This window comes from Pieris napi, chromosome 1, assembly GCF_905475465.1.
Source record: "Pieris napi chromosome 1, ilPieNapi1.2, whole genome shotgun sequence".
In the NCBI taxonomy this organism is placed as follows: Eukaryota; Metazoa; Arthropoda; class Insecta; order Lepidoptera; family Pieridae; genus Pieris; species Pieris napi.
The window spans coordinates 8,311,861-8,334,478 of NC_062234.1; the positions used below are offsets into that span (position 1 = coordinate 8,311,861).

General features: G+C 32.4%; 1 protein-coding gene across 1 annotated transcript in view; it reads right to left on the reverse strand.

Annotated features, from left to right (window-relative positions):
- Positions 1-22,618, reverse strand: part of LOC125062644 — a 29,906-nt gene extending 7,288 nt beyond the window's left edge. The window contains exons 1-3 of the mRNA XM_047668731.1: positions 22,435-22,618; positions 16,546-18,284; positions 3,248-3,312 (exon numbers count right to left, since the gene is read on the reverse strand). Of these exons, the coding sequence (XP_047524687.1) occupies positions 3,248-3,312; positions 16,546-18,230 (1,750 nt within the window). The 5' untranslated portion in view covers positions 18,231-18,284; positions 22,435-22,618. The remainder of the gene's footprint in view (positions 1-3,247; positions 3,313-16,545; positions 18,285-22,434) is intronic.

The following is a 22,618-nucleotide window of genomic DNA, read 5'->3' on the forward strand; positions in this document are numbered from 1 at the left end:
TCTTTTTAAGTTCGTTTCTATACGTTAACGTGGAGCTGTGAGCTATTTTCATAATTAAATGCGAAGGAACGTGTAGCTTAGCAAGTGGTCAAGCCGGCTTTGTTCTAGTATCGATTTAAGTGGACCTAAGCATCGATCACTAAATCTTTCTATATTTAGAGGAAGGCGGAGGGCGGCGACCGAGCGTAGACGGCGCCCGCGCACTACAGATGTCAGGGTCGCGACGCCCTGCGCCATGCTCTACTTCCGTTTATACGTTTTTATTCTTAAGCATTAAAAAGAAGCTAAAATAGGTTTGAAACCTATTCAACTCTTACAAAGCTGATTATCTTCTTAAGTCTCTTTTAAAATACTAGCTATGAGCAATTAAGGTTAACTTTATTATAATTTCATCCTTCGTTACGTTTTATTCGTCTACAGTAATTTAGTTGCTAAAGTTAAGCTCATCGTAAGGAATGACGTAGCTTTACACGGAATGCGGAAGTTAACTTATTACAAAATCTTTGTAATTTGTTTAGGACCAATTTGCAACAGCAATACAATTATACAATCAAAGATTGACCCAAGTTAATCAGCTCCGAGTATTGCATAAAAATGCAATAAAAGCTTCGTTTTTATGTTGGCACGAAGCCTATAGCAGGTAAGTTGTTTATCCATTAAAATGAATTTGGCAAGCTTTCATTTAATTCCCTCACGGTCCGCTGCATACAAGTTAAGCGGAGGCAACTGAGAGAATGCGCAAAGATGACGTCGTCCGGAGGCTGGAATGCCGCTGGACCCTCTCCTCCCTCGCGACTCGCAATCTGAACCGCTCCGACGTGTTTGCTAACTTGTTTGCACATTTTTTTACATTCCCCTCTTGCCATTAAATACTTTTTAATATGTATTTATAATATCATAAAGTGCGTGCAGCCTGTACGCGTGGGAATTCGTTCTTAATACTCAATGGAAGTGAAAGATGCAATAAAAAGATTGCCGGCCCAAAAGCTATCATCTCATCTGATCGCGTGGTTGATTGATACTTGAATCAATTAATTAATGACCTTTAGCAAGATCAGCGCTTGAAAGATCTAATAGATGATCCGGGCATCTTGAATATTGAATAATCATCAGTTTCATCGATTATTTAAATAATAGACTAAGATTGAGACTATGAGAGTAAAAGAAAGTTCAATCGATTTCACTTTCAAACTAAATTAACTTTCTCCAATGACATGTCTTACATAATATTTCTAAGATAAAACAAGCCATAATCGCAACATTTGTAACTAAAGGTCGTTAAGTTAAAATATAAATCACTTTCATTGTACTTTAAATAATGCCGACATATACTTTATATTTTAAGAAAGAATTCAAGTAGTATGACTTTAGATTTTAGGGGAAAAAATTTGTGGTTATTCGACGTTCACAATTTTGAAATCTTAAGGTGGGAACTGACCAACGTTACGAGGTGTAATGTAACATGTAATGTAATGTTACACAGCGAGCATTCGTGCAGTCAGTACGTCGTGTTACGTCGTGTTTCCCCGTAACACGACGTACTGAATGGACGAATGTTCGCTGTGTAACATTACATTACATGTTACATTACATGTTACATTACACCTCGTAACGTTGGTCAGTTCCCACCTTTACAGTTTCTGTTAAATATTGAACGGAATGCGTAACATTATGGTTTCTTAATAGTCCGAGTAACACCGAGGCGTCGTTCTGAAGTAAACAGCTCAATATATTAAAATAACCAAACAGATAGACAGCCTCCTTGTACAGTGAAAGAACAGCCAATCACTTTCAATCATAAAATGTCAATCTGAAATTGCATTTTGCGGCATGCAAAATGTTGAACAATGAATTCTGAGGCAGGTCGCGGTCGTAACATTATTGGTCGTGCAGCGGACAGCAGGAATTCAGTTCGCCTTACTTTCCACAAGATTCTTTGTGTTGAAGGAAGTTTAAAATATTTTATTAACAAAAACATCGAATTCCTCAACGATTACGTAATCGTTTCGTGAAGGCAAGCAAATTACTTAAATATTTTAAATGTAGTTTTATATACAAATTATTAGGCTATACTACTTTATAATAAAAATATGCTTCATTAATAGATAAAAGTCAATAATTAATGATTTAATTTGCTCAGTGTAAGTTCTGAAGTAGGTAATTTTCTTACAATTTACTTATTTAGCTATAAATGTAAGATGCTTTTACTTTAGTAATTTTTATTAACAAAACCAATTAAAAAAAGCATCAATTCATTGCAACGGAAGGAAATTAAAGGAATTGCCAAGCTTTATTCAAAGGAAGTTAAGTAAAGGTCACACCATGTGTTGGCAATGAACAGGTGCCTCGAAACAAACGTTGCAAGGTGCCCTTTTGAAAAAAGATAGCGATAAAACATTTCTAACGAACGTTTTTAAAATTTCTGAATACCTGAATTTAGATATTAAATATATTTTAACTATTAAACTTGAATACTACTTAAATAATGTACATATTTATTATTATTATACATAGTATAATAATTTGGTAGATATTGGTATATTATACACAAGTATAAAATAAAACATTAGTTTAATTGTTAAAACATGACGGTATACAACCGTTTATTGATATAATGATTATTATGTACCATTTATCACCAACATTTGATAAGAAATTTATTATTATTTAATAAAGCTTGTTATTATCAAGCGTACCTAAAGTATTGTTTCCAATTTCAATGTAGGTAATCATCCTTCATTAAAAAACCGTTTGCATAAATTATTTAAAATGATAAGTCTTGAAATCATCTTAAAAACTAAATCTTTAAACTCTTAAAAATGTACTTTTTCGTCTCTTTCGCTCTCAGCGCAAACACAATGTGTCAGAAAGAGACAAACGAGTACTTTAGGTGAACTAAACTAAACTAGGTATAACTATATTATTTTTATGAGTAAAAGAGGTTAGATAGCACTATATTAAGTATTTAGTCGAACATACGGTAAAACAAGTAACATTAAATACAATATTTTTATTGTTTACATAAAAACCACGCACGTATTCAAAAACGTAATTCAAGTTAATCTTCTATACAAGTGCTTTATAAAGCACTGCCGAAGTTAAAGAATTATATTTACAAGTGTGATTAAAGGTTATGTGAAAGGTTAGATCGCGAAACTAGTTTTACGTTTAACATTCTGGAATATTAGAACCGCGATTCGAAATACGAATACATGCGCAAGATAATTAATATAGAACCTTTACTCACCATTCCAATAATTTTTGTCGAATGATGACTTTCGTTTAGGTGAATCGTTGTCAGGTCGTTGTTTCCTGAAAAAATAAGAAACAAATTAGTCATAAAAGTTATCGTTGCATGTTTACAATTCGATTTCCCATAACGACATTTATTTTACAAACTACGAGTTAACAAGATAATGTTCGAGTACAACCATTATTTTATTGACCTAATTTTTTACCGAGAAAAATGTCCTGAAGATCATTTGTTTCAACGACGTTTCTTACTAACTAACTAGGTAATCGAGCTTCTATGGACTTACCAACATTTTGTATTCTGAGTGAAAACTTTGGAGTAAATGCAATAAATAAACCAAGTATGGTTAAATAAGCGAAAGGGGAGGTTATGTCCCAATAAATAACCGTTTTATTTGATAGGATATATATGATAGTAAGATTTTAAAACAGGGATTTGTTTATAATATTATTATTAACAACTTAGCACGTGCCTTTTAATAACATGTTATCGTCACGTTCTTACCCAGAAGCTGGCTTCATCGAATTAATTATGGGAATGTATAATCCTCCTTTTACGGTATTAACCAATATATAATATATATATATACATACTTCTTTCTATCCGAAAAGATACATAATGGCTAATTGGTTAATATCTAGTATGTAAATCAATAAACGTAATTAAAAAATCAAGTTTACATTATTAATTTAAAATGTAAATAAAAAGAATGAGCGCAATTTAAAATGTCAGGGTCCATCGCTGTCAGGGACTACCTGAATGCCAAAAGACTGCAGTCACCGAAGCACTAAACCAAAAGTTTGAAATGGCTTTTATAATAACTCATATGAGATGGTATAAAAAATGATGCCTGAATTTGTCGGGCTATGGGATCGTCCATTAATCACGTGAGGCTTAAAGGAAGGGGGTTGGGGAAAATATTATGTACAGTGAGATATATCAACCCAGAACCTTAATGTCTGTCTGATAGCGGCAGTTTTTTTTGCTTTAGATTGATCTGTTTTCTTGAGTTAATTTAACACAAAGTAAAAAATCCATAGAGGCACAGCTGTAAGTCGAACACACAAATTCACAACCCTCATTTGTTATGTTTAACTAAGATTTTTAAGGGATTCACCAAAATTACAACCGATAATCTTATTTTTTTTTACTTTAAATAAAAATATAACCATATGCGTTGAATTGTAAAACTTCTCCTTAGTTTTCTGAAAAAAAAAAATCAAATGAAATTGAAAGTGCTATTTAACAATATGCATCATCATTGAACGACCCCTACATTCTATTCTTACATAATATACCGAAGGTTGTTTATATTTTTCTCCGAAAGCTAACAGCTAACTATCATTTAAATCTATATACAAGCTCAGAAGTAATACAACTTCAAAAACGAAACTTAGCGCTAAGTGTGGTCAAAAACGTATTGGATTTTGACAAACGGAAGACATAGTTCGTACTAAGTCTCGTTTCTGAATCTCACCCTAAGATATAGCGTAGAAAATGTTCCTTAAGTAAAAGCAATTGAACCTTTTAGCTATTAATACTATAGCTTAACGCTAGATGGCACTATAATCAAACAGTTTTTAATAGAAGCTTATTGATTCTATTAAATATACATTTTGATATTTACTATCTATAACTATTTAAGCAATCGCAATATTATAGGATACAAAACCTTTTTGACCAATTTTACAAAAAGCCCAAAGAACGTAGCTTAAATATAATTTAATGTGTAGGTGAGTTTTTTTATGAACTACATATTAATTTGTAGAATCATTTATATAAAAACTCCCTGACGATATTTAAAAAAAGAGTCGTATATTTAAAATCATCAGCCTTTCACTTTTGTGATCTGGTGGCCACCAACAGTATAAAACATAAAAAACAAAATCCAGGAAGTTCGATTTATTTTCATTTGCTACGTGTTTTGAGTTATGTTACTGTCAAACGTGGCCTTAGCCACGTCACCAGACGAAAAACAATGGCAGTAAAAAAACAAAATGACCTGTACTAGAACTAGACTGAACTAATAAAAAATGTGACCAACTTCCTGGTAAAACTAACCTTAACTATACTACCAATTTATACGTATTTTCGTCTAAAAAGTATTTTCTCGATACAAGTGAATGTAAGTAATAATAAAGTATAAATATACAATAATATAGTCTATATAAAATTATCAAGTGTTAAACACTTTCCGAAAGTAAGCTAAGTGTGTCCTAGGTTAACCACATCGTGATACCTCCCCTCTCCTCTTCACCACAGTGGTGCTGCACCTCTCAAGCGCATACTCTGCGTTCACCGGAAAACCTTCACGCTACAATATTTCGTCGCAAACAGACGAATCAAACCAACTTAATAAAAAGAAATTAATTTATAGGCGGCTTATTTAATTTTATATAATTTTTACTCTTTATGCCAGTGGTTAAGTTGCAGTTTTTCTGTCTTAGGATTGATTCCTGGCGTTAAACATTAATAATTCCGGCTTGAAAAGAAATTGGCTACAAAATAGTAAGTATAAGTAGTAGTAAGTAAATATTTCTTCCCATTGCCCCATATTCGAATTTCAGGACTTCACAGCTATCCTAATTGTAAGCAAATAATATCGGAAGTATTAAGTAACTTTCTATAAATCCTATTTCCTTCATTTTCCTACTCCTTATACACTGTATACTCGTAGTATATAATTACCACTAAATAGATTACACCAGACAAAGTCGTGGGCAGTAGGCAGTCATTCATATATTATTAATAAAAATAATTGCACTTGTTGAGCGTTACAAATACATTTTGAATTCTCTGTATAACATTTTAATACGGTGGAATGCGAGTAGTTCGCCATGAACCCAGAGCTTTAAATATCTATGCTCTTAATCGAAAGCAAGTTACGTCTTACATTGCGTTTCAAATGATAATCAAGCCTCTCGACCATATCGAATATCTTAAAGTAATAAAATTAATCTTGCGCAGCGCTCATGCTAAGCATGCGCAAGCATTTTGAAGTCCTCGATGCAAAAAGGTGGAAATGTCTTTATCTAGAGAATAATCTATTCTGCTTTATATAAATGAATCTTCTAGTAATTATATGAATCCCCACCGTTACAAGTATTCATAAACAAATCTACACACTCGGCGAAAACTTGTCTTCTATAGTTTTATATGAGAAAAATCTTTTAATCTGTAAAAAATAGCAAAGGCAAAGGAAAATACAATTAATCATCACCTTTTTAATAATATCTAAAAATGTATATTATACATAAAGTGTTACTTGAAAATGATTTTAAGTCTATTTGGTTAAATGTTAGATAGAATGAAAATAAATCAAATCTTAATCAAAATAATTTTAATCGTGTTCCACGAGGTGTCAAACCAATCTACGGCCGTAGCCGTATAAGTAAAAACCAATCCGTAGGGACCGTGTAAAGTAACCCATTGCAAATTGCATGATCATAATTTTAATAAGATTTAAGTTGACATTTATCCACAGGCCTTTTTCTTTGTTTGGTCAATAAGGAAACATATCAATAATAATTTATCAAGATTAAACTTTAATACGGCAACATATTATCCTCGCAGTTTCTTTTTTATTGTTGTTGCAATTGTATCACAATTAATAACAAAACTGAAATATACTATTTTTATTTGGCCAATGTTTGCCTAGACAACCTGAGATTGTTCGCAAAATTCCGGCTGTACACCAATAGGTTTTCTTTCTACGAGCGTTTCTTTAACTTGCTCGTATGGAGATTATTATCGTGAGGATTACCTCATTAAAGGCAGTACATTGTGAGTAAGTAAGGAATACATTGGTACTCAGATCCAAAAATCTAAAAAATTATCTAACACTGTTCGACTAATAGTTTACAACTGCGAATTATCAAAGAAACACATGAACTCTATAGCTAATATAAAAATCAAATACATATTATAAATATCATGTTATTCATAAGTGAAACAATACTTATGTGAAACAATACTTATAACACATAATTAAGAAAACTATAGTTTATACTTGCTTATGATATTTACTTTTTACTTATTTCAATTTACTTACATAACAAAAATAATAAAATCTTCCGCTGTAAATTTTACACCAATAAGATCAAGAGACAACATGTATAGCGGATTTTTCCCCTAAAAATGTTAGCTAAGAATCCATGATTTTATACCAAAATGACAAAACATATTGTCGAACACTTCGTTCATATTTCGCACGATTATACACGATTTAATAGACTGATTATATCTGTAAATTGCCTTCTTGGGACAAACCGGAATCCACAGTCCAGTCCATGTAGATAACATTGAGCTTTGCAACCTTCCCTTTTAGTCCATGATATAAATAAACTTGGCTTGTTTTTTCAATTTATGTTTTAATTAAGCCAAGCTTATTATCCTAAGCACATCGATAATAACTTGATGCGTTTAAATTGAACTCGATATTCGATATTAAGTTTTAAACTCACGTTTTAAAATAATTAACCGAACTTATGTCGTATTTGAATTACGTAAAACCCTTATTTAGATAATAAATACCTATTATACAATGTAAAAGTTACCAAAAATTTACGCATTTGATTGATCTTTAATTGAGCAATAAACCAATAAACAATTTCATTCATTGTTAAAAAATAGTTCAGTCTAAGATTAGCCACGGATTTAGCGGAGGGTAACCCACAATAGAGACATTAATAATAAACTAATATATACTTCTAAATCCGGCATTAGGTTAAGAAATAGTAAAATAAAATAAAAAATAATAAAATATGTTTATTTTGGAATATAAAATACAGGTATCACCTATTCCACGTCATTTGTATAGGTAGTCATCCCTACTCATCGGCAAAGAAGACAGAGGGTGTAGGCGAACTTATAAGCTTAACTATGTATAACATAATAACTTGTATTTAATATTGTGCAAGAACAACACATTTTAATAGAACTGTATTAAAGTATATTTAATGATTACTTGTACATTTTCCTAACTTTTTATTCCTATCCTGGTAGGTAGGTATTCTGTTATCAATAACAATTATTACAGCCAGCGCTCCTATTTTCTCACAAGCGCTCATCAATTATTGAATAGATTTGTCATTAGTATGTTACATGATATTTTTTCCAACTATAAATGTATAATTTACAGCTTCATGAGAGGCCGGGAATAAGGTACAAACTGCATAGACCAGTGCAGTACCGTTAGAACATTTCTCAGAAGCTTCATTACCTATAAGACTTATCTGAAGGACCGCCGCAAAAAATATATTCGCTCCCACACTGCACTTCGCCAATGTACGGTAAAGGTCAACTTATCTTGAATATACCTTTATACTGAAAATACACTTTCACATGCTTATAAGAAATAGTTATACTTATTTAACTATTAGTTAATAATGTGTTTGTTTGATTGAATGCTTTATGCTGATAAAGCATTCAATCAAACAAACACAAACAGCTTTATGAAGATAATATCGTTCGTTCGTTATAAAGTTTCCTAGTCCTCTAATTATTTCCCTAATATTTTTATTTGTCTCAGTTTAGAGACAATAATAATAATAATTTATTGCAAGAATATGGTACAAAAATGTGTCAGGTGGTACAATCATAAGTTCGCATATTCTGCCACACACAATGGCGGGCAAATTTGTATTTAAAGGAATTTTACATTTACATTATTAGTCATATGAATTGGTCAGTTTTTATATTATTTGTATCATTATATTATTGTACATATCATATCATACGTTATTAAATTTATGTTCTAAACTTATGTTCCTTGTGGTCTTAAACGCACCTTACCTTAGGCTGTAAACAATATTTATTACTACAACTACTTTTTAGGTCTGGGCCTCACATTTCTGTATCTGTTTTATGATCATTTGTCATTAGACAAAATTAAGGCAAGTAGGTGATCAGCCTTCTGTGCCTGATACGCCGTCGACGTTTTCTGTCTAAGGCGAGCCGGTTTCCTCACGATGTTTTCCTTGACCGTTCAACCGAACTTTAAATGCGCTCATAGAAAGAAAGTCAATTGGTCCACAGCCGGAGATCGAACCTAAGACCTCAGGGACGAGAGTCGTACGCTGAAGCCACTAGGCCAACTCTGCTACCTCTTTAATATTAAACTCCAGTCTTAAATAATTAAAACTTTGCACATACAAGGCTTAACTAGCCCATAAAAGAATTTGTTAAATAAAAAGTAACCTGATACCTAATTTTGGTCAGTATGCAGTTTAACATCGGTATTTGCTATTTAGTGCAAATTGCAAGTGTCTTACGCAAACGGATGACCTTATATAGCAACGATTGAAATTCAAAACACTTTGGTAATTCACTGCTTATACTCTGCATTTATTTTAATAAGACACTAAATATCCGTTCGCTGCCAAATGCCTATTATTAAATAAAATTTCAGAATTTTTAAATTTTGCAGCTTCTGTGGAATTCCTGTTTAATATAGTCAATAACGAATTTTTGGGTTGATTAGGTATTGTTTAATCGCCCGTTATAGTGAACTGAAGCCAACCAAACAGGTCCCTGTTCTAATTAGTTGATACACACTAACGTGTAAATTAGAAAACTATTTGTCTTCACTTAGTTTAAAAGTATGCAAATAGAATAGTTGACTTTCATAAGCGTCACATCAAATGCGTTAATAAGTTAATGGAACACGCCTGTGAAGTGGGCCGAATGTCGTGTGCGAATGTCATCGATCATCAATCAGCTTGGGCTATGCGAACAAGGTAATTAACATGTTAATATATAATTTACTTATGTCGCAATAGGTTAATGCTGTTATTCGAAAGGTCAATGTTTGTAAAATAGTTTTAGGTACTCCAGAGACGAGAGCGCTCACCGCTTCCGCCTCTTACTCAAGGAATTCACCGAGATCAAGCTGGATTGCGGATATGTAGCCGCATTACTGCAATTTCGCAAGCTTTCCCAGCATATTGTATTTAATTGCTCTGCATTAAAAAAATCTTTCATCTTGTATTCGATCTCCGATTGTATCGTAGGTGCCGAAATGTTAGTGGAACATTGATTGTATCGTGATCGATGCGCATAAATTTTAACATAGGAGAAAGTATGCACGTTAATAACAGTATTAGATGTATTGGATGTCGGAGACAAGGTCCGCGATGCAGGGCCAATCGGCGCTGGCGCAACGTACCGTTAGCGGTCAACTCCACATACCGCCGCCGCGATCGAATCATTTAACCGGAGATAATCTTCAAATCATGTCGTATTTATTATCAGTATTATATGACACTACATTATAAACCTTGTCATCATTAGTTTAAAACTATTCGTTTTTAAGAATCTACTTGGAAAATAAATTTGAGTTTGAATACTTCTTCTTTAAAATTAAAATAAACTGAGCAAATGAAGTGATTCACAGCAAAATAAATGCAAATGATGCCGCATATTATCTTTGTAGTTTGTACAAACATTTCTTATCAGACGCCGTAAGTAGCATGCAACTAGTTCAATGACCGACGGTATTTAGAATTTACAATTGATCACAACCTGCCCATTGTCCTAGAAATACATACTTGTGTAAGCAAATTCTTGGCAAACTGTCGCGATCCCAAACGCTTTCCATACGTTGACAGAATATTCCGATAATAATGTTGGGATCTCCTGAGCGAGAGTAGAATGAGGTATATAAGCTATTAACCTCGAATAACATCGATGCGTCTTACGACTCGCGCTGAGAAACAAAAAGCTACACAATTATTATTATAATTTATGCCGTGTATAGGTTAATTCTGGGACAACACCATTCTCTAACGATCAATTACATTGAGACTTTAAAACTGATATCGTAATGCCCCATATTCATCACGTTTTCTCTTACAAATTTGAGAATGTGGGACGCAATCATGATGCGGACGTTACTTGATTATCTCGAACATTAAGTACTTGAAGACCACAATACAGCCAATTTACATAGCAAGTTGTTGCAAAATATTGTGGTTCATCTTTATAAATAAGTGAATGTGAGAAGATATTTTGTGTTACTCAATTATTAGTATGGATTTATTAATTTACGCAACTTGACTTAACCTACATTTTATTAGGCCAACATATTAGGTGGCGAGTATATTAGAGGAGTCCAAAACAGTCCTTATTTAATTTTACGGAGGGAAAATAGTGTCTCCTCGTTTTCGACGGTTCTCCTATTTCGACAGCATTTCAAAATTCACGGTTACATTCAAAGAATATTTTAATGGAACTTCGATTCGTTTTAGTCTCGACTCTTGATATTTGAATCGAATATTGAATATGAAATATCTTACAGATTTGAAGACCTTCGGGTTTTTATTGAGTTCAATATAATATTTGACTGCCAAGTTGTATATTAGTGACGACTGAAATGTGAATTTTGCGGAAATATAATATTTGCTTTAATAGGGCTAAAACAAGCTTAGAAATTTTACTTCGTCGAATATTAGAAAATAGACTTTTACCTAATAAAGGACTTCGAGACAATTAACAGCTAATTCATATTTCATTTCTTGAATACTTAATGCATTAATTACACGGTATATTACTTATATGAAAACGCCTATTTTGTGTGTATATTTTGTTATACTCAATTTACAAAATTAATTATTGTAATATGATATATAATCCCATTTTTAATGTTTCAAAAACATAAAATGACAAACTAAAAATGGAACTACATATATGAATTTGCAATAATATCGTATACTGCTATTGAGTGAGCTGGGTCACTTGGGTAACATAGTGGCAATTAGAAATGGTGAATATTGGCTGCTCGAGCGTTCGGCGTTCTACAAAGCGTTCTTTTAAAAAACTTAGATATATTGTAGTTTATGAAATTGTGTTTTAAACCAAATTGTGAAATTATTTACTTTACGCTGACAATAAAAGTTCTTGCCTTTTTAGATGCTTTGGTAAAAATGGTTAACAGTAAAATATATGTTAAATATGTTTTTAACTATCGCTAACTAACTTTAAACATGTTAGCGCAAATGATTGATGGGATTACATATAATGCAGTACATACAATACACGAAAAAGGAATAAAAAATACAGATTATTATTTCATTAGTTTAATGGCGAGTCTGAGTTTTCAAAGCTATGCAGTCTTTTATTTTTTTTAATTACACTCACTCTCACACAAGATTCTCATATTACTCGTTTGTAATTTCAAAATTTCACAAACAAATTCTTTTTGAGTTGGACTTTCTAGGAATGCTATGTCTATCTATAGAACTTAAAACATCACATAACGCAGGTGAAAACTCGGAACACAGGTAGTCGTAAAAAACCAAATCTCCAATTGATCAGCAAATAGATTTGATACTGTCAAAACAAGAAACACGTCATTAAACATATCAACTCATATTTCAATTGCGTGCGACCTGATTAAAGCCTGTCTATACATTTCATTAGAATAATTAGTTACACGACATTTAATGATTGGCAAAATTTGCAATACCAACGGACTGATGTTATCAATATAAAGTAGAATAGATACTACGTCAAAGGATTTAAGTTGTTACTTTGTTGGAAAAATCGAAGTGCGTTGATAGTTTATTCGCCTTTTCATATAAGTATTTATTATGATGCATGGGCAGAAGATTTGTGCTTTTACGACTAAAACTTTTGGTAATATTAATTTTTATTTTGAAAATGTTTTGATTTACTAATTTTAATAGAGGACTGAAGTTATTGTGACTTAAACATAATAAAAAGTAACTGACTCTGAAATCAATATACCTATGAAATTGGTTTTTGTTTCGTCAATAATCTTTTATTGCGCAAAATTTTAAGTCAATTTTCTTGTTATTACTTCTATTTTATATAGATTAACTTAGTGTAATCATTTAGTTTATTTCTCTAGCAAATTTGTTAAAAAAGAAGAATAATAAAATCAAATTCCTAATATTGTACCAAATTGGTACCTACATATATACTATCAAAGAAGATTTCACAAGATAGGGGTCAAAGCTAGCTCATCGGCGAAACGAGCTTTTTAAATCAGATAAATGTGAAAATTTCTGATAGGAAAAGTACACAGTGTAAAACGAATTGGATTTTATACGGGTAGGTACCTATATAAGTATTCACTCGTAATTTTCACATCAGATTAATCTCATGTCTTTAAAGCTAAATCATCATCAATTCTGTGTAGTTTTCGTTATGAAATATTTAACATCTTCAATATTAACGTAGTAAACTTTTACATAACTACTCAATTGTACCTGCTACTAACAGATCTTGTCATAATTGGTGTATACTTTAGTAAAATATAACTTTTATAAGACACATATTAAAGACGTGTATCTTCATGACAGAAAATAGCTTGTTTTTGTAAATAAAAACATTTATGGAATTTAATAAAATCTACATTATAAAAGACGCCAGTTTGCAAGTGGTTAAGTATCTTTGTTTTGTATTTATACAATTTTATAGTTATTTACTAATATAAATAATAGATTAAAAAATACTAGGATAACGTTATTTTTAACTTACGACACATATATCCCTAAAATATTGCTTGCATTCCTCAGCATGTTAAGGTCGTTGCGGTCATGATGTCAATCATCTTACGAACTACGAAGATTCACAATAGTAAATCAAAACAAACCAGTTAACCTACCTTCTAACGGTTCTCAATCGAGATGCTATCAATACATTTTTATTTTAATGGTTTCTCTTTCTTGTTTAGATTAACATTTGTTTCTATTTTTGTTCGAACAACATTCATTTCTTTAGTTTTAACTACGCTCACTTTTTCTTGATTAGGTTGCAGTACTTGCTTTTTAGTCTAAAAAAATATCGATAAGTGTGTTTGCTGTTTCCTGTTAATAAAACTTTTACAAAATATAACAAGAAAAACATATTTTCGTATTAGATATTAAAAGAGAAAAGCTTAACAAAGTAGATAGTTACAAAGCAGATCTTAAGTAACGGAATAGCAAAACATCCCAGACCTAGGAAATTCGCAATATTGTAAGTACATTGATGCTATTATCTTTTCAAAGGGGTTCTATTCACGAGTTTAAAGCTCGTGATATCGGCATAGTGCTATGTAGTGCCTATACATGTCGGCGGGCACACAATGGCTGGGTGCACAAGGCTGCATTTTCAGGGTGAGCGGTGCCGGAGTGCAGTTGCCCGTTACCCCCCTCCCTCGCCATTGTACTAGTTTGTATGAAAATACAGAAAAAACTTTTCATGTGTGTCACCACTCCGAATAAAATTTTCTTTTCTTTCTTTACAATCTGTTCATAGCAACTAGTGTCATTGTTACCAATTCCATAAACGATCTAACTTCTATCTACAGCAAAAGAGCTATTCTGTACATGTAAACAATTCCCGCTTAATAAATTCCATTACAATATTTATTTTATACATAAGGTTTTCGGGTTAGGATACTACTAACTGTGGTCATTTTCTCATGTTTAAAAACAAGGCATCTATAAGATACAAGGTACAACGAGTAAAAAAGTAAGTTATTAAATAGATCACTATTTATAAAAATAAAGAAGAGTATACACAAGCTTCATCAGAAGTACCATAGAATTTAATAGAACTGATGATTAACAAATTTGATACAGCCGACAGAAGGAGTAGCTATATTTCTTGCAATAAAAAGCGAATACCAAAACTTTGTCTGTAGTCATATCTGGAAGTAAGTCGAAATAAATCTAAGCTCGAATTAAACGAAAGAGCAATGATAATTTAACTTTTAAGAATATATATATCAATGCTATATTTATAACACATCCGACCATGGACCTTATAAAGTTAGACTTACTCTACTTAATATGCATACCAACAATGATAAAATGATTACGGTCCTCAATGACGTGCACAAACGATAACAATATTATATACATACATAAGTTTAGATCGTAACCGCCCACAATATCAAATACCGACAAATCAGTTCATAATTAGCATTTAAACGAGTCCCCCTGTCAAGCTGATGTAAAATTAATCTAGGCGCAGTCTGAATCTACACCCTTATTTGCATTCTCTATAAAAGTTAAGCTATTTGCATATATGTATTTCCATTAAAAACATATGTGTAAGTCTAGTTTACCGTAACGATAACTAGGTGGTTTTGGTTACAAAATCTGAGTTCAAGACCCATGGAATCAAATGTAAAACATGTGTTTAAAAGAAAACTGAATTGCAATTTTTTATTTCAACCATGATTTTTTTTCATTTCAAGCTTTATTAAATATTCTTATATTTTTTTCGTATATTAAATAGGAAATTTGTTTGTTTCAACCGCGGTAAAGCTTATCTACTGATTTTTATTTCACAAATAAATATAAAACCAGTAAATAACGGACGTTTAAATTACTGAGAGATAATTGCTAAAGTGAAAATATACTTTCTTTTGCATTGACTAGTAAACTGGTTGAAAATTTCCCCTTAAGAAATGCAATGCAATATATAATATTGTAAAGTATGTATTCGCTCTCAAATCAGTCGTGAAGCAGTTATTTTATGATTTGGCTTTCTGATAAACAATAAACTACAACCCTACCACCTTTCCAGAATGCCAAATCATAAAATGAGTGCTTCACGACTGATTTGAGAGCCACCGCCGATGCGAAAACCGCTGTGTGAGTTCGAAAAGTGAGTTACAGAATCGCAGGGCTGTTCTTCTTCGATTTGTCACAAAACATAACGTAACACTGAGGAATCGAATTGAGGACCTGCGCCCGTACTCCTACTGTAGCTGTCTGTAACGCTTTAGTAATTAACAGAGTACTACCTACTGGCAAAACTAAAACCAAGCCGCGATCGCCGTACACTAGTACTGAGTATCCAAATCAGTGAAGTTGGTAAACGACCGAATTGCAGTTACTTGACATATTATGAATGGGTCAAGCCAGTCACAATCACCATATTTTACGACTAACGAGGAAGCGAAACTAATAACGGATACGTATAACAAATCTCTTGACCGCATACCAATGCAATGGAATGCTATTGTTTAGTAAAAGAGCAAATGTATTAAGCATTTACCTCACATGCTCAGTAATTATTAATAATCGATAATTAAAGTAACCTTACATCAAAATTTAAACGTGTGATGTTTATGATGTTAATGAACTATGCATAATTTTATATGGCGTAATATACTATTATTAGAATAGTAGTTAGTTATTTAAATAATTGAAATGCATACATACTTAAACAACAAAAATTTCTGTTAAAATAAAATTAGATTAAATTATGTGATTCTACGACATTATGATATTATTACTCTATATTAATCACGAATTAATACAATAAGTACTTACGCATTGTCAGTGACATCGGAAGATTCATCCAGTTCCCCTATAGTGTCGAGGGAAGCACCGGAACCATCTTCTCGTGGGTCAACGGGTGGCGGGGGCGGCGCCGTAGTGGGTCTTATACAGGTTTGAGTTTCATTTGAACTCTCTACGAATTGGTTTTTTGGCACGAAATCAATTAAACGAGGTAGTATTTCAGGAACTGCAGGTACCTCCACTTTATCCGCAGTTTTATTATTCATTTCAGCCTCCGAGCGTTGAAGCCATGTTTCAATGCAATTTTTCTTTGTAGGTGTTAAAAGCTGATCGACTATTGGATTTGGAGGCGGTTCTGGAATCGGAATTGGTTTACGTTTCCTTTCGCTTGCAGACCGTTCCACTTTTGTATTACGAGGCATGGGCTTGGGCTTTTCTTGAACACTGTCTTGTTTATTTGAGACCGTTTCCTTCTTTTCGGCTTTAGGCATAATATTTTCATCTACAGTGTTATTATTATTTTTGTCACTTTGCAGTTTTTTATTACTGATTAAATTATTATCTTCGGAAACTTGTAAATTAGTAGATGCCACTGTTTTAATTTTTAAGTTATTGGAAACTAAAGATTTATCTAATATCATACAATTCTCATTTATATCTGTTTTCTGTTCTTTTAACTTTTTAATTGACATATCTTTTAAAATATTATCATCGATATTCTCAATGCTATTTAAAACTTTCTGTATATCAATTGATTTTGGTTGCATAATAGGTGTTGACGGGATACTATTTTCAACAGAATTTGCCATTGACCCTAATCTATCAATAACTGTTGATATTGAACTTCCCGTATCGTCTGATTCTGCATCAGCTAAAGCTAAGCAACGCTCCCATTCGTTGGATAACAAATCAATATAAACTTCAGCTTCTGGGGGAAATGCTTTGCCATCTGATAGGCGACGAGCCAGGCGTCGCACCTCTTCGGGAGATCCTTTCTTTAAACAGGCAAGGCTTTCTTTGTTTTGTCTAAAAAGATGACTATCGAATGAAGATTTACGAGATAATTTTGTAACATTCGTATTTTGGCTGCTTGTTAAATTTTCAGTTTTAGTCGGTTGCTCTACATTAATAAGAGCGTTTTGCTCACCAACAGTGGGTAAAGTAGTTTTGTCTTTAAAAGAATTTTTCTTGCCTAATTTCCGTGGAGGAACAGGTGGAGGTAAAGATGTTGGCCTTGTTATTTCATTTACCAGAGCTGTCGTAATTGGAGCTTCTTTTTCGTTTAACATTTTAATATCCATTTTATCACTTGATTCAAAATGACGAACGAGCAAAGTCAACTTTTCATCTGAATCTTTAAGCCGACGTACACAATCAATTCTGGTAAGTTCGGAAACTGAAACGCCATCTATAGCCAGTATTTCATCGCCAGGTAAGAGTTTACCCCATGGGGTGGTCGCGTTCGCTGCCGGGCTGTCATCAGCACATGATTGAACGAGTAACCGCCTTACATTCTCAGCAGCAGCTGATCCACCTTCAAATTTAAGACCCAGGCCAAGCCGAGCGCCTCTTGGTCTCTGGACAGTTATTTCTGCAGCGCCACCCGCCGCCCCAACTGTGAGAACAGTAACAAAACTTGGATCCAGTACTGGAGGCTTAATTTCGCCTACTGGTACTATTGTAATAAATTCCTCTTCCGCTGCACTTGTCTCCATACCGCGTCCGACGCGCCGTAACCTTTTAATATAGGCCCAGCTTTAAGTCCCAATCTGAAAAAAATAACATTCTTACAATTCATATAATTTATTTTGGCAAACCACGGATAAATAAACTGATTTTATTTATTATACTAGGAAGTACATTAAACGTCAATTTATAGCACATTATTTAAATATCTTACAATATTAACTTCTATGTAACTCTAGGGCTGGGTAAAATTATATTAGTCTTTATTGTTATGGTCTCACTCACTCACGATAAAAGAAAACTTTCGATTGACTTGAAAGTATTACAAGCGTCAATGAACCAACAGCCACATCATTGGTGACGGAGATGTGGGTCAGTAGTATCGAAGCCAATTGCAGATGTGGTTAGCCAGGTTTGCGGAGATCGGCCACGTAGGTTAGAGCCAGACCAAGGGCTATCACCACTCTTTGTTATTATACACACTAGAATTCATAATTTTACAAAGTCATATGGTTACGATTAACTACTCAAGTTTCCGTTAGATAATTAGTTATTTTATCTTGAAATTTAAGTCACGCTACATACACATGTTAATGTGCGTTACAGAAATTAATTAGGTATAATTTTGACTACAAAATAAAGGAAGTTTTATTTCTACATACAGGATAGAGTGTGTTAAACTTCTGTCGATAAACGACTTCCCATATAGTTCAAGTTAAGATTGAAAATAATTCTAAAGCTATTTATACGGTTCAACAATCATTTAAAACCAATTCACGCAAAGGAGTATTGCACTTCACAAACGACCTCGGCATGTATTCGCCAAAATGAGAATGTTGAATCAGTGCATACATATGATTTTACCGAATAAACAAAGAAAATATGCGCGTACCAAAAATTACATGAAACAGCTGACTACAACCAATTACAACGAAATATGTCATAACATCATCAACATTAAATTAATCAAGAAACGTTATTCGATAGAACTCGACGCCATCAAACCGTTACGTGTTAATGTCACGACTTTTATACATAATTTTGACTTCATTGATGATAATGTTAACATTTATGAATATTTATGCATTGCTAGACTATTGTTCTACTGAGAAATATGATAGTTTCACAGTTAGTAAACAACTGGGCTAAAACAGTTCAAATCTTAATTTGAAGGTTGGACAATATGTATTCAAACACATGCAGAACTTCAGGCACGATACTTTTTATCAAGTGTTTATGTGTATTTAGTGTGAAATGATGTAATTTTCTCTTGGCCTTAGATTAAATGAGAGTAGGTGCATTGCAGTACAGCATTTAAATAAAAACATATTATAAGAGATAGAATATTATACTATCGTTTTAACACCATCATTACTTTAGTGAATATTTTTGTATGTTTTGGTTTTAAAAAATTTATTTACTATATCTAGTATCTACTGATTGATTTATATTTATATATATTATGTTAACATAGATACCTACTTGAGATAAGCCATTATCGTTCATTACATATTTATTCAGTTAAACAATGCTACCTTAACATACACGAATGCACACGCGTGTTTATATAACACTTTTTATACTCTTTAATAGAAAGTTTATTTTTTAAGATTGCCAATTACGTTTCGTTTAAAATCTGTAAGACCAGGAAATAAATATTTTTAAATGTAATAAAAATTCATGTATTATATAACAACCAAGCATTTATACAATTTCTTCGATACTACGAGCATATGTAAAAAATCTCATTTAGTACTCAAAATGCGAGAATTTACTAAAAACAAAAACAAAAGTACAAGGTTAATCTCCTTTCACATCTTCAAGTGTTTTCCTGTGCCATTCAGATGCGACCCGCGAAAACATTACAACATCCGTTATTATGTAAAATATTATAAATGTTTTCTAAACATTTTGCAATTTAATATTGGCTTTCGAACCTGTGACTCCAATGGCACGCGACATTTACATAGTAGCTCGGCGGGTTTAGTGCCACACCAATCCAATTATAATGTTCAATTTATAAATATAGCATTTTATGTAAAACTACTAACCGTCTGGAACCGATTAAAATAAATTTATTAATTTAATCATAAAAATACGCCTAAAGTTTTTGTCGAGAGGTGGAAAAACTATTATTATAAATAAACGTATTTTTTATATAAAACCACTAAAATAGGGAAAAAATACGTTCATTTATGTATAGATAAGGTTTCTTAGAAAGGCCTACAACCTTGGAATTACAAAGATTTTCACTAATTAAAATTATCTAGAAACTAGAACTTTTTCTGTCGTTTGTGTGACATGTTTATCAGTTATACAGTCTTTACGTGAAAAGGTAAAAACTAAAATGAAAGGTAAAACATAAAAATAATTCATTGGGAAGATTGAACTGCACGATTTATAAAGGTTTTAAGGCAACGATTGCCTAGTAATAAAAATCACATCGGAACTATACCAGAGTACGTAAATTGTTTCCTAACACATGTAGTTCAAATGAAGCGATATAAAAAAATGATTTCAACAATGCAAAGTGCGTTGCTACTATTATTTTATTAGGTCTTATTAAGATTTTATTTGTATTTTTTGAGACATTCTAAAACAGATCTTAAAATCCTGACATGTTAGATATGTTTGACTTGAAGTTACAATAATTTTCACCTCCAAATTATGCGGTGTTGATTACAAGTCGCAAAAAATATAGCAAATGAGTCTTTTGCCCTGAATATCATTATACATACATACATGAAAGATCTCCGTTAAAAACGGGTTGTTAGTTTTTGCCAATTTATTTGCATATTAAATACTTTTATTAACTGTTACCAAATTGGTTCCCACACTAATATTATAAATGTTAGCATTATAAGTATGAGTTTTGATTTTATAGATCAATTTATATACATAGCATGACTTATTCATTCAATATAATCTACTATTATGAGACACAATATGAGTAATATCAATCACGACTGTCGCTATATTTTATAAAATTGTAATTATCTAGTGACGCAGTTTATAAATGTTAATAATATTAATACTTCGGCTAGTCAGTCAACAATTATTTAAACTTAAGTTAGATTGTTTTCGTTGGACTATCGAAAAGATTTTTGTTTGTTGATAATTTTACTCATCTATGATATTAATTCGAAGGGTTTATCCCGTTTGCTTAGCTAAATAGAAGTGTTTAGTTTATATATAATTTTAAATTCGTTTACTTAAACGCCTTTTGATCTTATACAAATCAATTATATACACCTTGCAATAAGTTCAAGATTCCTAGTATTTAAGTTTGGTAGATTAAACCACGAATGACCAGCCGATGGGCGTCATTCGCATGACATCAGACATTTGTTACGGTCACGTTGCAAAGCTGAGTTGAGGTGAACATCCTACTGTCTCAGACTGAGATCTATTTCCAAATTCAATAACAGAAACTCGTTTTCATCTACAATAGAGACTCGTTATTGATTTACAGTTATGCAGAAATAATGTCTCTGTTTTGTGATTTGCCTATTACTATTTGTTTTTAGTATTCCATATTTTATACGTAATGGTATGGGTTGTTAGTAAATAACGATTATATTTTACTAGCAATAATTTTTACTTATAGGTAATACTTTGTTTATTTCTACAGTAAAATAAAATCAACGATACTGTGAATTTAAGATAAAAGAAAAAAATACTTAACAAAAATAACTGATTGTCGTGGTTGAAACGTCACGAAATATAGAGAATATTGTAGCTAATAGCTAATTAGACAGTCATAAAAAAAATAAAAACGGAAAATTTGCGTAATATAACTAATAAAACTAAACAAACTGAATATTAATCAGAGATGATTTCATCGCAAGATTTATACAAGGGAAACAGCAATTATGACCGCAAAATTCAACTAAATAATGTTACTTAATATTTACAGTATTTTGTTACTAATATCATAGAGTTCTCTAAATTATATCCCGACTAATCTATATAAAACGTTGTTTTTAAAAAGAAGTTGTTCATAATTTCAAACAATATATTGGGCGGGCGGAAAAGAAAATTCAAGCAATACGAGCGGGCACAGAGGGCGCGTAGAACGCGTGAAAAACCTGGACCCGGGATCGTAGCAACCCGCGTAGCTTACCGCCCTTCCCCCCCTTAGCCTATTAAACGCACGCGGTGCTCATTTCGATCCCACCCGCTTCCCGCGCGGACTTGTCCCATATATCTAACACTCATTTTCCTTCTACTCACCACAACGGTATTCGTGTTAATTTATCTTCAAACAAATCACGCTTTCATTCACGTTAGTCACTTATAGTGAGTTCACAACTCAAACATTTTAGCGTCGCGTTACGAAAATGGAAATAAAAGATGAATGGTGTAGCGCGGCGCGGCGGTGCGGCTCGGTTCGCACACGGGACAGCGAACAAGCGCG